At 29.7% G+C, this 15,730-nt stretch overlaps 1 protein-coding gene across 4 annotated transcripts in view; it reads right to left on the bottom strand.

Moving 5' to 3' along the window:
- The window catches only part of LOC106459878 (inositol 1,4,5-trisphosphate receptor-like), a 126,746-nt gene that overhangs the window by 72,631 nt on the left and 38,385 nt on the right, over window positions 1-15,730 (bottom strand). For all 4 annotated transcript variants that reach the window (XM_022386439.1, XM_022386442.1, XM_022386441.1 and 1 more), the window contains exons 14-24: window positions 12,344-12,502; window positions 11,490-11,662; window positions 9,944-10,063; window positions 8,258-8,455; window positions 6,780-6,875; window positions 5,537-5,692; window positions 4,946-5,096; window positions 4,289-4,436; window positions 3,517-3,695; window positions 2,527-2,647; window positions 306-357 (exon numbers count right to left, since the gene is read on the bottom strand). In XM_022386439.1, the coding sequence (XP_022242147.1) occupies window positions 306-357; window positions 2,527-2,647; window positions 3,517-3,695; window positions 4,289-4,436; window positions 4,946-5,096; window positions 5,537-5,692; window positions 6,780-6,875; window positions 8,258-8,455; window positions 9,944-10,063; window positions 11,490-11,662; window positions 12,344-12,502 (1,553 nt within the window). The remainder of the gene's footprint in view (window positions 1-305; window positions 358-2,526; window positions 2,648-3,516; window positions 3,696-4,288; window positions 4,437-4,945; window positions 5,097-5,536; window positions 5,693-6,779; window positions 6,876-8,257; window positions 8,456-9,943; window positions 10,064-11,489; window positions 11,663-12,343; window positions 12,503-15,730) is intronic.

The raw sequence follows: 15,730 nt of genomic DNA, 5'->3' as shown, positions 1-15,730 counted from the left end.
AATCAGTCACAAGAACGTCGAATCTGAATCACTTGAAAAAACACGGGGGTGCTTAACTTTTTTCCAGGTGTATATATTAAATATAACCTAACAACATTCAAACTAGATAGCAAATATACAATTACGATTGACAAAAACATACACTATCATGGAAAAGAGAATCCATTGGTATAAATTTTACTGATGTACTTTAAATAAATCAATTTACTTTATTCTTTTTTAAACTTACAAGGATACTTTAACTTGTTTATATGTAACTGTTTGATTCTACAGAATATAAAACCACTTAAAATCATTTCTCTTACGTTCCACCAAATATGTCTTCAGCTTGCTGACCAATTCGTTCAAGATTTATACCTTATGAGGAAAGAGACAGTGACGGTTATCAGAATTACAGTAAGTATGCATATTCTTAATAAAAATTCTAAATGTCACACATGTTCAAATTAATATAACAAAACAAGGAAATACTGAAAACTTTTAAATTCTACCTTGTCTGGCGCAGCACATTTAAGAACAGTTTTCATTTCTCCAGTCATTTGCCAATAATCAAAAACTAGCATCCTGACAATAAAGGCTAGGCTTAGAAAGACATTTATGATAAAGATAAACAATTTTTTATGCAACGACACACATCTCTTTCTAAAAACTGTCTCTGTGAAATCATTAATTTTACTTTCAATAAGGGTGTTAAAAGATACTTTCCTAAATCTTATTGCAAATGTTTATGTACATTTTGTCTTACACAATCATATTGTTTTGATTTTTAACTAGTTTAAATAGTATTTTTTTAACAACGTAAATAAAATGATCACCACCAAGATTTTCTTCTTTACACTTTGCTGTTATCTTTTTTTTCTCATCAACTACCTATGAACAGATTGTTTTGTTAACTTATTTTTTAGTCTCTTTTATAAAGATTACTAGTGTATAGCCCATCAAAAATAATGGGGCAAGTACTACCACCTCCACCCCATAGTATACCTTAACCTCATATTTAATAGCTAATTGAAATAAATAAATTTTGTGGAATCAGGTTTGACCAACATCAGTAAATTCCTTTGTGAGCCAATAAAATTAAGATCATTCCTGAAATGAATTAATGGCATATTCATAGAATAATTACTAGTAAAAATCAGTTAAATTAACAACTTCTAATATATAGAAGAGCCAGTGCATTTTGGTAACACTACATTCCAGCAATAGCTTTTATTTCATGTTGCTTAGCAACAAAAGTATAACCTAATACTGTTGTTAGTCTATGTACTGAAAATATAAAATGAAATGTATAGACAACAAAATTGGAAAAATATTTATTGATTTCTTAATTTAGAGTCTCCGTTGATTAAAGAAAAATACTGGTGATATAACAGGAAAGCACTTAATTCAGAAATGGTTCAAGTTTAAAACTGAATCAATATTTTTACTTTAGCTCTATACACTTGGCTCTAGGCTAGGTGATCCCACACCATGTCTTTACTTATTATACCAACACTCACTACACTTATAAGGTTTCATGACACCTCACTCTACCACCATGGCCCCATCACTACAATCGTAATGGGCAGACATTAATCGGACTATTCTATTCATATAAATGCATTTTGTCTTTTATGACTCCTCATACTTCGAGAACTGAAGCGTGATATGACACACATTGGTTTTTATATAGGTTGGATTTCACACCATTAGCTTTATGGATTTAGGACTAACCTAAATCTGCTAAGCTGTCCGAGCATTGTATAACTTTTACCATGGCTTAAATAAGTATAACTTTCACCTCAGTGCAAACACATAGCATTAGTTTGAATATTTATTATATCTATTTTTACTTATTAGTCTTTATTATTGCAAATTTTATTTTTACGTTTATTATCTTACTATAATGATTCTTCTTCGTACTTATTTCAAATCGTTCATTTTATTTTTTATTATAACAACTATTTCACATTATTACCTTACTCTATAGACTTAGGACTAACAAAAACCTACAAAGCTGGCAGAACCGAGTACAACTTTTAACATCGTGTTGTAGTTCTTACATGGATACAGTGTTGGTTAGAATACTTAATATATCTAATTTTACTTATTAATTTTTATGTTTCTAAATTGTACTTTTATGTAATTTTTTATTACAGTGATTATTGTACATTGTACTCATTTTGATTTTATTATAATGATTATTTTGCATTGTTAGCTTAATATATGGATTTAAGATTTATGGCTTTACAGACAAAAATATTATTAATATTTAGGGTACCCAACTGATGAAACAGCACATTTTAATCATGTGAAGTAGTTTGAATATTATATTTAATTAGCTATGCTCATATTTTTAGTTCTCATCTACGTAGGTAGTTTGCATTAATCAAAAGTTACTATTAGTTTAAAACTAAGATAACTTAATTAAGTCAAGCTAAATTAAAAATATGAATAAGAAAGTGCAAGATATGAAAAATTTAAATGTAAAACTCACTATAATCGCAGATTTTGTCTAGACTGATCTTTATAATAACCCACACAAACCTTTTTCACCAATAGTGACAGTCTCATCAGTAGCTTGTTGTCCATGGCTTTCGTCAAACTCACGTTTAAAAATTGAGAGCAAGCCAGTGATTCTGTAGTCAAGCCTGACATTAAGAATGAACTAGAAAAAAAAACACACAAGAACTTATGGTGCAATGATCTTAACATAGTTCCTAGTTTCTATGTATCTCACAAATAGTTATCTTTAGAAGTGATTAAATGTAGGAAAAAACAATATCTGACATTAAAACACAAATAGAACATTTATTAATCAACATAAACCTACTTTGTTAATTGACTTTTATAAATAGCTACATCACTTTAATATATGAGCTTCCTAATACCACTTCTTGTACTTGTATGTATTATAAAATATAGCCCAAGATTGTAAGTCAATTTTGTTTTATATTTCAGATTAGAAATATTTAAAGAAAAGTTTCTTTTGCCTAAGTTTGATAAGCATGTCTTGGTCAGGAAATGGTGGTACCGTCATTAATCATGTAGAAATATTAAGTATGACACAAAAAATTATATATGTTAAGTATGACACAAAAAATTATATATGTTAACGATCCAACAAAAAATATCAGCCTAGAACTTTGTGTCCTTCATGTTAAGTCATTTTGCTTTCAAAACTGAATGTTCAACTTGTAGATGCAAAGTAACAGTGACATGTAATTTCAGACAGTCTGTGAAGCAGGTAAATGATATTTAAATTTCTTATAAAAACCAGATATAACATCAAATAAAATTAAAAAAAACCACAGGACTACATTTACCAATGCACTTTGATAAAAATCTTAATAAACACAAATTACCAAGTTAGTAGGATGTTTTTAATAAATATCTTTCCACAAATGTTGTTTGCTGGGTAAGTAAGTGAAAATAAATGTAATTTTAAATATTCAGCATATTTATGGCTCAGTAAACTATAGCCACTAACTTGTATAATATATATATATATATAAACAAACAGTCAACAAAATTTACCTGAAGTATTTCTATAATTTTCAGCTTGGTGTCCATGACAAGTGTGTCCTCTGCTCCACTAAGCGACCCCTTCTTCTCCATGCCACTTGCCAATGGTTTGTTCATACCAGCTGTCCCAAGAACTACATTGGTCACTACTGCACCCATGTCACCTATAGACTTCAAAACACCACCTTGTCCTGTAGAAAATGAAATGAGTTACTACATCTATAATTAAATGATGGTAATAAATCTAAATATTTGTCTGGTTTCAAAAGAAATAAAGTTAAATATTAACACTTATAAGCAGTCAAAATCATGTCCAATATCAAAGTATTTACCCGTAAATAAAGCATTTTCTATAGTTGAAGAGAGATCATATCACACAATGCCTTATGTTTGTGTTTTATTCAATATAGGTAAAGAATCCTTGTTAAGCTATTAAAGAACTTAACCGCTAACAAGTTATACACATCAATTACACCCACAGGATGCTCACTTTTGCTCTGAGGATCCCGAACCTCCTTCAGTAAAGCTTATTACATTAATCTTCGAGTAATTCATGAATATCATTAAATAGCTCTTGATAAAAGTTGCTTTACATGTTCAACGAGATAACGGGTAAAGCACATAACAATGCCTTATTTATAAGGTGAATTAATAATTATTCTACAAGTTGCTTTTGCAAAAAATCTGGATTTGAGGTTAGAATTTCCAAGTTTACTATGGCAAACTGTGGTATGTTCATGGATTAGTATATTACAGTTTAATATAACTTTGAAAATCATTGTACCTTCCAGCTGCCCAGATGGAAGTTTACCATTGATGAAAGCCGACTCTGGAACACAATCCAGTATACTAAGAAGAGTTTTTGTTAGGCGAAGTAAATCACTAAAACTGTAGAATCCAAAGTAGATTAACTCCCTTGCTAGTTTCACAACCTAGAGAAAATATAACCCTTAATGAAATTTCATAATTAAAGATCAATAATATGTATGATAACTTATGGTAAACTGGTTAGTAAAAGTTTCATACTGTCTCATAATATAACCAAAGCAAAATATTTTGATGATTTTCAACTTATAAATTAACTTCACACACTGTTTAGAAATAGTACTTGCTAATAATAATAGTACATAAATGAAGTCAAAAAATGGGAACAAAAACTAGCCAAGAAAAAAACATCTTTCTTTGTAAATTTTCAGGTGCAGCATTGATAGGTCTTAGCCACAGCAACCTTCACCAAAAAAAATCTTAAGAAAGCATTAAAACTTAATAACCCAGAAGAGCTTATTTAACACAACATATTCTACAAGCTATAAATATTACTCTGAAATGAAAATAACTGGGTCTACAAAATGTTCATCAGAGCAAAGAATCAGCAAAATACAAGTCTTCCACATGTACTCTTAGGATTTTCTGTTACGTATGTTATAAATGAAAAACGTACTTCAAAAGTGAGTTTGTTTTGCTCCCTGTCTGCAAATGACCACATATGGCCAACTACGTTACAAAGATAATCTTCAACAAAGGTGATAGTGGCCAGAAACTTTTGTCGCACATCTTCCTTGTTGGAATCTGGCTGCTTATTACAATCATAGCTACAAAATATTGAAAACTATTTTAATAGAAAGTCCTAGAAAAGTTATAATAAATAATAACAAAATTTTTTTAAAAACAATAAATGTTAAAAAAATATTTTACATGAGAAAAAAATAACATGCTTTTGATGTAACAAAAAAAGAAAATGAGAAAGAACAATTATAAACAGTAAATATACAGAATAACTGCTATATACAGTAGATTCCAAATCAAATTTTATATATACAAATATGGCATGTAAGCTATTAGTGAATTATTACTATAAACTATTTTGTTGTATGACATAACTGTGATACTCTATACATTACCAAATGTACGTTAAAAACGTATGTAACAAGTCAATCTAATTTTGATTATTATTCCTGAATTTCTTAGCATTACTGTTTTTTTGTTTTTTTTATACTGTTTCAAAACTGATATAAAAATAAGTCAAACATACTCTTGTATGGACAACTTGCGAGGGATATCGGACCACAAACGAGCATACTTCACAGGAGTTATCTGTTCCTGTGGGTCCCGATCAACATGCATGTGAAGCATCAGTCGACAGAAAGCTGCTCGTAGGTCAAAAGGCAATGCCTCATCAGCCATACACCTAAAAATGAACACATCTTTTTACACTATAAAACAAGTACTTTACTATAATCTCACCATTTCATTCATTAAAATTTCCAATGTTATTCTGTTCAATATCAAATGCCAAGAAACTTATTAACCATTTCGCAACAAGAGCCCCTTTATATACTTTTCTACATAAGATATTGTGTTACATTCAAACTTTAATTAAACACCTTTAATATCAATGCATGAGAATAAAATTAATATTAGATATGAGGATTCGAACCCGTGACCCGCAGATTGCGAGTTGAGCACCCTAACCACCTGGCCATGCCGGGCTGTGATACTTATGATCTCTAACAAAATCTTACTAGTTTTCAAAGAAGATATGTTAAAAAATCTTAGAGTTACTGCATGTATTATTGTACAAGTGAAATTCGTAAATCAAATTCCATAAATTGCATGAGCCTGCTGTGAAAGGGTTAAGTAAAATAAAAAAACAATTTTTTGCTCTTAGTTTTTTAGAGTTCCACTGGTATTATACTATTTATTAATATAAAGTATTTGAAATTAATAAGACATCTACCTGGAAATTACCACATACTAAATACAACATCAGTCTGTATACGTTTCTGTAATTTATAGGAATTTGTAGTATTCAAATTAAATATTTCAACATGTATTTTAGTTCTTCATAGTACTAGCAAGATTAATATATATAACATTAAATTCTTTAATAGTAATAACTAACTACATTGACCAAATGTGATAGGAAAGGTACATGAAGCTTTACATGTGACAATACTGCTTCAGTGCTGGATCACAATGCTCAGTAGGCCCTATCACGTCAGGTGTTCTTGTGTTAATAGCTGAAACATCACTAGTAGATAGTTTACCCAACTAATTAGTTGGAGCAGGGTGGTCATAGAAGCTTTTGGTAGTTTTCCTGTTGCTCATAATTAAAACTATTGATTATTAATTGTAATTATTATTGAATAATTTTAGCAGTTCTTCTAGTAGAAATTATTAGTTAATTTGTATAAGGTCTGTTTCCAGGTGATCTGACAAGAGGTTGATACAAGACAGTGTTTACTAGGACAATACATACATCCTATACTACTTACTTCTGTATAAGATCTGCGTCTAGGTGAGCTGACAAGTTGTTGATGGCAAGATACTGTCTATCTAGACACATTCCAGAAAATAAATCAAGCTGGTGTCTACAAGTTTGGATGAGAAATAGATAATGTGATATCAAACAAATATTAATGCAATCATATCATGATGATTTAAAGTTAAACATGTTTAAAAAAATCACTGGCATGAAGTACACAATCAATACCTATAACATACAAGTTATACAAACATTACATCTCTACTTAGTTTCTTAAGGATCTATTTCAATTGAAATCTTTAACAACTCCTCACTTTTACTATTAACAATATAACAGTCAAGTTGGCAATTTAACTTTAGAAACTGTTCACTCTGAACAAACAAAGGTGAAATGGCTGCAACCATCTAACTCAGAGTGACACTTGAACAAACAAAGGTGAAATGGGCTGCAACCATCTAACTCAGAGTGACACTTGAACAAACAAAGGTGAAATGGCTGCAACCATCTAACTCAGAGTGACACTTGAACAAACAAAGGTGAAATGGGCTGCAACCATCTAACTCAGAGTGACACTTGAACAAACAAAGGTGAAATGGCTGCAACCATCTAACTCAGAGTGACACTTGAACAAACAAAGGTGAAATGGGCTGCAACCATCTAACTCAGAGTGACACTTGACAAAAGGTGAAATGGCTGCAACCATCTAACTCAGAGTGACTCTTGTACTGAAACTCTTGAAGAGCTAATCTACAAAGTAGCTCTGGTAGAAAAGATAATGTTTTAGAAACCTTTCATCTTTCGTTTTTTGGGTCAGCCACACTGGTTTTGCTAGGGTTTATATTTTATCCAGGAGGAAAGAAGGGGAAGTGATGCAACTGGTTGATGGTTCTTGTGATATGGCTGGTGGAGCAAATGATTCTTGGTTTGTTTTTTATATTTTAATAACTTATGTGAGTGAATGGGTCTATCATATTAGGAAACAAGAAAAATCAAATAATCTTCTTACATAGAGACTTGGGCCTGGAAAAAACCAAAAGAACCACCAGTATATCATGTCACATCAATTCTCCCTGATATACTACAAACCCAGTTCCAGCTGACCTGAAGAGAATATACAGAAGGTTTTCAAACTTTCATCCTTTTACCTGAGCTACTTTGTAGATTAATCTTACAGAAAATTCTGTACAAGTGCCAAGCTGAAAATAAACCCATTTGCTTTAAACACGTCTATTGTACTACGTATGTACTGATATTCTCTATATTTTTACATCCTTTGTCTAATATGTAAAAATAAAATTGTATGCGATTGCTCACTGTTTTTTTTTTATCAATAACTGTTTTTAATGTTGTCACATCTATCTACATGCAACAAATCTCCTAAAACAAACTTGACTTGTATTATTTTAAACTCTTGTCTTACAAAACTATTATGTATCATTTATGACTTAATTCACTTTTTAAATCATGTAATGCTTATTTTAGTGCACCTGTAATAGTCCAAAGTGCTTATATCATCTGTATTTCCTTCTGCTGCACGAGAAGCTAGTTCCCTGATACTTTTGCTTCTGTTTCCACCATCCCAAAACAAGACAATGTCTTCTTCTTCTTCTACTGTTATCATTGGTTCCACTTGTCCTTCTGAGCTTTCAACCTCAACTTCTACCTCAACTTGAGTTCTGACCATGCTGGAAGTAGAAAGTTTAACAAGATGTACAATATTAAGTGAAGTCTATTTTTTCTGTTCTACTCTTAAAAACTCAGAAATTGTTTTGCTTTTATTGCTATACAATTTCTTAAGAATCAAATAACATCCTTGATATGAGTAATTACATGGATTAGTACACTTACCTCTCATTGGTAACATGTGAATAATGTCAGAAAAGTTTGAGAAATAACATTTATAACTAAAATCTGAGTTATGTAACTTTGTTTTTTTTAATTCAGAAAAATTATTTCTCTAAAAATGAAACACATCAACAACACTAATCTTGGCGTATAAGACTATTTTTTTACTGTTTAATGCAAGCAGCATCTTTGTGAACATAGATTATCCACTCATTAGTTAACATTATCTGAAGAAAGTGATATGCCTAAACCCAAAGCATCCTCTTATTAAATACCACAATTTTTTTCGATGATTATGCTTAATAAAATAATTTTTCTTTTAACCAACAAAAGAAAAAAATTAAATTTAAATACACTTGTCTCTAAGAATCTATAGGTGCTGTAACAATGGTTGACTCCTAAAGTGTACACTTTACTCTTGTGAGACCAATACAGCAAGATTTGTTCCTTAAATGTGTAAATGATTTTATATTATTGAAATAATGTTCATACAAATAGTTTGTTGAAATATGTTGTGCCTTAGAAAGTATATTTCACTGCAAAAATAGGAACATTTTATATTAGCATAACGTTTAGTACCTTAAAGCAAATATCTTCAAGAAATTTTCTGGCTTTCATGAGGTTATGTTAATCCTGTGTTACATTTATTAAACACACAATGCATATACATCACATACACTTTGCTTGTAGCTATATTCTTAATACTAATTACTTTACTTGTGCTGCCACCTGGTTAATGGGACTTCTGTACTTATTTCAGGAAGGATTTATTTACACTGTTCTTATACATTTTGCTTTAAGTTGCAATCAACATGCCTTTTATATCTTAATTCTGGGAGTACGTGACCAAACTGATCTATAAACCATTAAAAGCTTTAAATGTATCGTGTGAAAGATGTATACATTTTTTAAGTCTTTAATTATTACTTTACAATGTATGCTATTCTATTTCTATATAAAAAAAATTTTCTCATAAACTTTCCAGAATTAAAATTGTTCTCAGAAATAGTATTTCTGATAAAGAATTATTTAGTATTAATAACAAAGGAGATGTGCATGTAAAATATTTTAAATTTTAACTTAATACCAGAAACTTTTATATATTATAGCTTGATTTCCATGATGCACAAAGAAACAATTATTAGTAGATAATTTTTATCATCTGGCAAATTCAAGACAATTCCATCAATTATTATTACTACTTATCTCACAGATAAGCTGCAAAAATGTTAATTAATTAATTTAAAACTAAACAACAGAGTTATTGGCATATGTTACTACACATAATTCTTGTGTGCATTCAAAGTTCTCCATTAAATTGTACATACCGTGTTTCAATGAGAATGTCAGAGTTCTTGGGACTGAGAACCGCTTTACAGATGAGTTCTTGTGTTGTAGGAATAGCCACTTTGTTAGATATACACAAGTCAGACAGATACACCAGAAATCTAATAAAGACAAGTTAAGTATTAGTCAACAACCTTAGACAAACCAAATTATGCAGAATAAGTCCCACAACACAAAAGCAATTCTTTATTCAAAAAAATAAAAATTCAGAGAAAAAATGTATAAAAATTACATAATTATAGAGTAAGAGAAAACTAATCAGGCTAGAACATGTTGGTATCTAGCTTACCCTGTTAATCTCTCTAATCAAACATCAAAAACCAAAAAACATATGTATATATTGAAAAATAACAGGAGCCTCATTATATGATCATAACATAATGCAATAACAGGGATTTTTAGTACAAGGATATAACATAGTAACTCAGCTTTCAAAGAATTTAAAACTGGTTTAGTATAGTAACATATTAACTCTAAGACACTCAGGTGTGTCAATTCAGCACATCTGTTGTATGGTTTGTTTTACTGCATTGTGATAAGAAACTAAATAAAATAGATTGAAACTTCAGAATTACTTTCTACGCATTACGCAGCTCTGTGAGTATCTTATTTTTATTTTTCAACATTACAATTTATATGAAGAACATGATAAAACGTGATAAAAACTAATAAACATTCAAATGAATAGCAAAAAAAAAAAAAGAAAAAAAAGACTACGAGTTTTAGAAGCTGAGATATAAGCAATAATATCACACCATAACGATCAAGGTTGAGAAAGCGACTGGCTATTAACTGATAAAAACTACATTTTTATTAAAATTAAAAGGATGAATTAGCACTAGTTTTATCAAAACTATTTGGACTTTCATCCTAGGGGACTAGGTACCATAATATACTCAGCTAATTGATAGCTAATGATTTTGTTGCGAGCGTGCTGAAACCAATCCCAAAAAAATTATTTTTTAAGTAAATAAATAAAGCTTTATTTATCCAATAATTTTAAATCTGAAGTTTTTCTGCAATATCTGGAAAAACAACTTCAAATTTTATAAAACAATAGGGGCAATTTTGACCTCATAGCTGACTGCACCCATCTCGAAGTCTCATCATGATTTGAAATGTTAAAACTTCTTATTGAGCAATCTTAATTTATCAGAGTTACAAAATTCTTAGCCTTATTAACTTTTAGGAATTTGAAGTAATTAACATTTCTAGAGAGTAAACTTTAGATCTGCATATGATTTTTAGATTGAAATCTTTAAACTTAGTAAAACATATTAGTCTAAAAATTAATCACAATCATATGGAAATATCAATCTTTATGCCAGACTAAAATAAATCATTTTCATTTATATCTTTTAGTGAGAATTTCTCATTTAATAAATAACTTTGGAGTCATCCAATTGAATAATGCTAAACGATAATGTTTACCATATCAAATAATTGTCTTTCACAAAAACAGTAACAAGATTTTGTTTTTTTATAATGATGAAAAACATAGAAAAACTTAAGCAAATGTTTGCATACCGACTTTCCATGTTTTTTCGCACAAGACTAACAAAAGTTTCAATTTCTGCAGCAGTGATATGCTTCTCTAACAGTTTACGGTTGCTGTGTAACAAGGCAGTGATTGTATCCTCAGCAAGGACATCATAACCAATTTGTTTCTGCATAAAACCAAACCACTTGGCAATGTACTCCTGAATAAAAAAAAGCAAATACAAATATAAACAAATTCTAGTGTTTATTTAAACACATATAAGTAGGAAAAAATAAGCATTTCAAGGTGAGAAAGAAAACAAAAATATATAATGGTTTGAATAACAAATAACAAGTTTGTGTATTATGCAGAAATGCACACAAAAAGTAGAATGTGATAAAAAGAAATTGAACAAAAATCAATTTTTAAAATACTCCAACTATTCTTTGAAAAGATTTTGTTAACGTTTAAGAAATCTAAAGAATCAAATCAAATGTCACCTGACCCCTTGTACCACATGATCTTTGCCTTCCGTGTTAATGAATAAACGTCTGTCTGAATGACTATCACATCTGTTACATGTAGGATATGAAGTTTTGAATAGCATAATTTTGTTACAAGAATACTTTTATTGTAAAAAATCAGCCACAAAAATATAGATTATTTTCATCATTGATAGAATTTACATAATTATTGTCACTCAAGCACAATACTTGTCAAACAAATCTGCAACGAAATGTTATTACTAAATCTTCATAAGAAACACAAGCATTGAATGATTTAAAATTATAAATTTTCTTGGCCAAGGATTCTTTACTAGGTAAAGAAAATTAACTTTAATTTTACCAACTTCATCTCTAGTACAATCTTTATTAATCTGAAAATAGTAGGACTAACTCACTTGGTTTTTTCTATAGTCTTGTTGTGATAGACGTAAAATTCTATAACACAAACGACAGATGTGTTTAAAAGGTGCATGACGAGGATCATTCAACTCTTCAATCTTCAGCATTGGACCATCTCCAGAATCAGTGAAAGGAGCTTGAAGAATCTTAAATAACTAGTAACAACAATAAAATTTTTAGATTATCAAACATTCATAGTATTAAATACCTTTTAAAAACCATTTCTGTACAAAATGCACTACCATGTTTTGACAGGAAATGTTGTGAATGAACACCATTACTTTCACTGTAAAATTTATATTCTACTTTGTAAAACTGACTTTTAAAGAAGAAAGTTTAGATAAAGCTACAATAAACATCTAAAGGGTCTTAAACACATGCACGTGTTCACCTTCCAGAAAATCTGTACAGGAACTTATTTCATTCGTATTACAAATACAGTTATTTTTGTAAGTCAAAAAAGTATTATAAAAATTTGTAAAAAATAGTATCATCAAAACTGGTGATATAAACAGAGATAAAACAATAAACAAAAAATTATCTGTTAATTATTCAGAAAATTATTATACGGTCTTAAAATTAAATTAATATTTGAATTTCATTACACATACACACACACACACATGGTCAAACTGCTAAAATAATGAAAATCTATACAATACTTTGATTTTTTAATAAGAATAAATCAAAACTTTTTGGGGAACATGGGTGTTCATGTCACCCCAAGTGTACATAATAATTACTTTTAAAAACGTAATAAAAAAATATAATTCTGTTTCTACTTCAACATTTTCTATTCATTTCATTTACTTAATTAAGAAAAATTCAAAAAATGTTTAAACATTCACCTCTCTCATATCTACAGTTGTCTGAACCTTTAACATTATCTTTGAATATTTTTTTTCACTTCTAAACTAGTATTTACTTCTCCCAAATAAATTTAAGCTTTTTTTTTTCTATTAACATGAGATTTTATGATTCTGTGTCCTCAATTTGTCGAAATATGAATTTAAAGTACTGTTCACGGAAGTCTTAAGAAACTTGAATGGCTATTAGCTTTGAAAAAGGATTTAACCTAAAGCTAATAATAACAATCTGAAAGAAAAAATTGTAACCTTTACTGTTCTTTAGTCAAGAATACAATACTGTGTGGATATAGAGTCAATAGAGTTGACAAAGAGTTGGAGTCAATAGAAATAAAACAACCTTATGAGGAAGTGTAAAAATGTAGGAGTTTAAATATATTTTTTTCTAGTTTCTGAAAAAATTCTTTTCATTCCTGTTAATACTATGTTACATATATTATGATTACTTGGAAAATAAGGGAATATTCTATCACTAAAAGATAAGGTAAGGATATTCAGGTTTAGCAAGTATGGCAAGTTGGCCTGTGATGGCAAATACATTCGAATTACAAAAGTCCCTTTAATTGAATACTTATATTATCAAGTGTATTGCATTCAAACAAGAAGTTGTTACTTATTAAAAATAAACTATAATTATCAGATATAAATTGATCTCAAATACTGTTGGAGAAGTATCATTCCACGAGGCTTCAAAAAGGTGATACTATTTTGAAAGGTGCAGTCAATGTTCACAGGTAAATATTTGTTAGCCTTGCCATGTTTTGTATGATTTATAGTAGAAAGTTGACTGTTTCAATTAAAATATTAACCTAAATATATTAATAAATATCAAACAAGTTAAAGTGACTGGACATATAAAATGGAAAGTTCTGATCACCAATAAAAAAAACTAAGGTTAAGAAAAAAGGAAGCTTTTTTTTAAATGTCACACATCAAATTTTAGATATTTTATAAACTAAAACAAATGATATAAATATTAAATCAAATTTTATAATTATTTTTATGTAGAAACTAGACACTATTTAGAAACTAAATATGTACAAAGTTTGGTGCAATTTAGTTATGTATTTTCACTGGTGTGATGTTTAGAGGGTAAAGCAAGTGCAAATATTTGCCGAGATTGTAACCTATGAATATATATATACACACACTCTATAAGATATAAACTACACAAATAAAAGGTTGGAGGCATAACAAATGCTTAATATTCCTATAAGTAGATGAAACTGGTAGATAAAATACAAAGTACAAAAAGGCAAGTCTAAGAATAGGCCTGTAATGGTTTTAGTGTCTTAAAATTTTTACATGTTTTACAGTAATTCCTGTACATTGTATCCGAAAATGATATCCATTTTTCTCCATCACGTACAGATGTTTCGCAAGACATCATATATAGTTTTACATAAGTGAATAATTTTCATTGAAATCAGGTCACATTTTGTTATGCTTAAAATGTTGACAACCACTGGCTATAGATTTCTCTAGAACAATCGCGACATGATAATCTTATTGTTCGTTCTAGAACTCAACACACCACTAGTATATAAACGGTTAACAGACCACATGACGTGCCATTTCTGGATAGTATTTGTTTGTGTGTTCCTTTTGACATTATTTTTTTTTTCAATACTGTTATATTTATGGTACATTTGTTGTAGAGAAACAAAGGCAAAACATTACAGAATTCATCAAAAAAAGCATATAATGCGTATTATGGAATAAAACTTGGAGACCAAGACAAATCATGGGCTCCGCACAAAAGTTTGCACCATTTGTGTCGAAGAGTTGAGACAATGGACTAAAGGTAAGAAAAAGTCTTTGCTTTTTGGAATTCTGATGGTCTGGCATGAGTCTAGAAACCACAAAGATGACTGCTATTCTTGCTCATGTAATCTGCAAGGCTACAACACTCGAAATAAAAAGGAAATTTCTTATCCAAACCTTCAATCTGCTATAAGACCTGTTGCTTATGGACCTGATGTGGGCAATTCCCAGCTCTTTCAGAAGCAAAACTTAAAGAAAGGATTTTTGTTGGGCCTCAGATTAGGAAATTGACTTCGAATGAACAGTTTGAAAGGACAATGAGGAAAGTTGAAAAAGAAGCACGAATTCCCTTTAAAGATGTTGTTGACAATTTTTTAGGAAACAATAAGGACCTAAATTATTAAAATATTATCAATAACATGCTCAATAAATTCAAAGAGTAGGGTTGTAATATGAGTTTGAAAGTTCATTTCTTACACTCACATATTGACTATTTCTCTGAAAATCTTGGTGCCATGAGCAAAGAACAAGGGGAAAGGTTTCATCAAGACATCAGAGAAACGGAGAGGAGGTATCAGGGAAGGTGGAACATTATAATGATGGCTAATTACTGCTTGTCACTGAAACAAGATGCTCCAGACACAATACATAAAAGAAAGACCACAACATGTAATTTTGAGACTAAAAGATGTAGATTGTACAAAAAAAATCAGGATGAATGAGGATGCATATTCATTTGACATCAATGTTCTT

Source organism: Limulus polyphemus, unplaced genomic scaffold, assembly GCF_000517525.1.
Source record: "Limulus polyphemus unplaced genomic scaffold, Limulus_polyphemus-2.1.2 Scaffold673, whole genome shotgun sequence".
Taxonomy (NCBI): domain Eukaryota; kingdom Metazoa; phylum Arthropoda; class Merostomata; order Xiphosura; family Limulidae; genus Limulus; species Limulus polyphemus.
The sequence above is the reverse complement of the archived record's forward strand: the minus strand, read 5'-3'. Positions and strand labels throughout refer to the sequence as shown.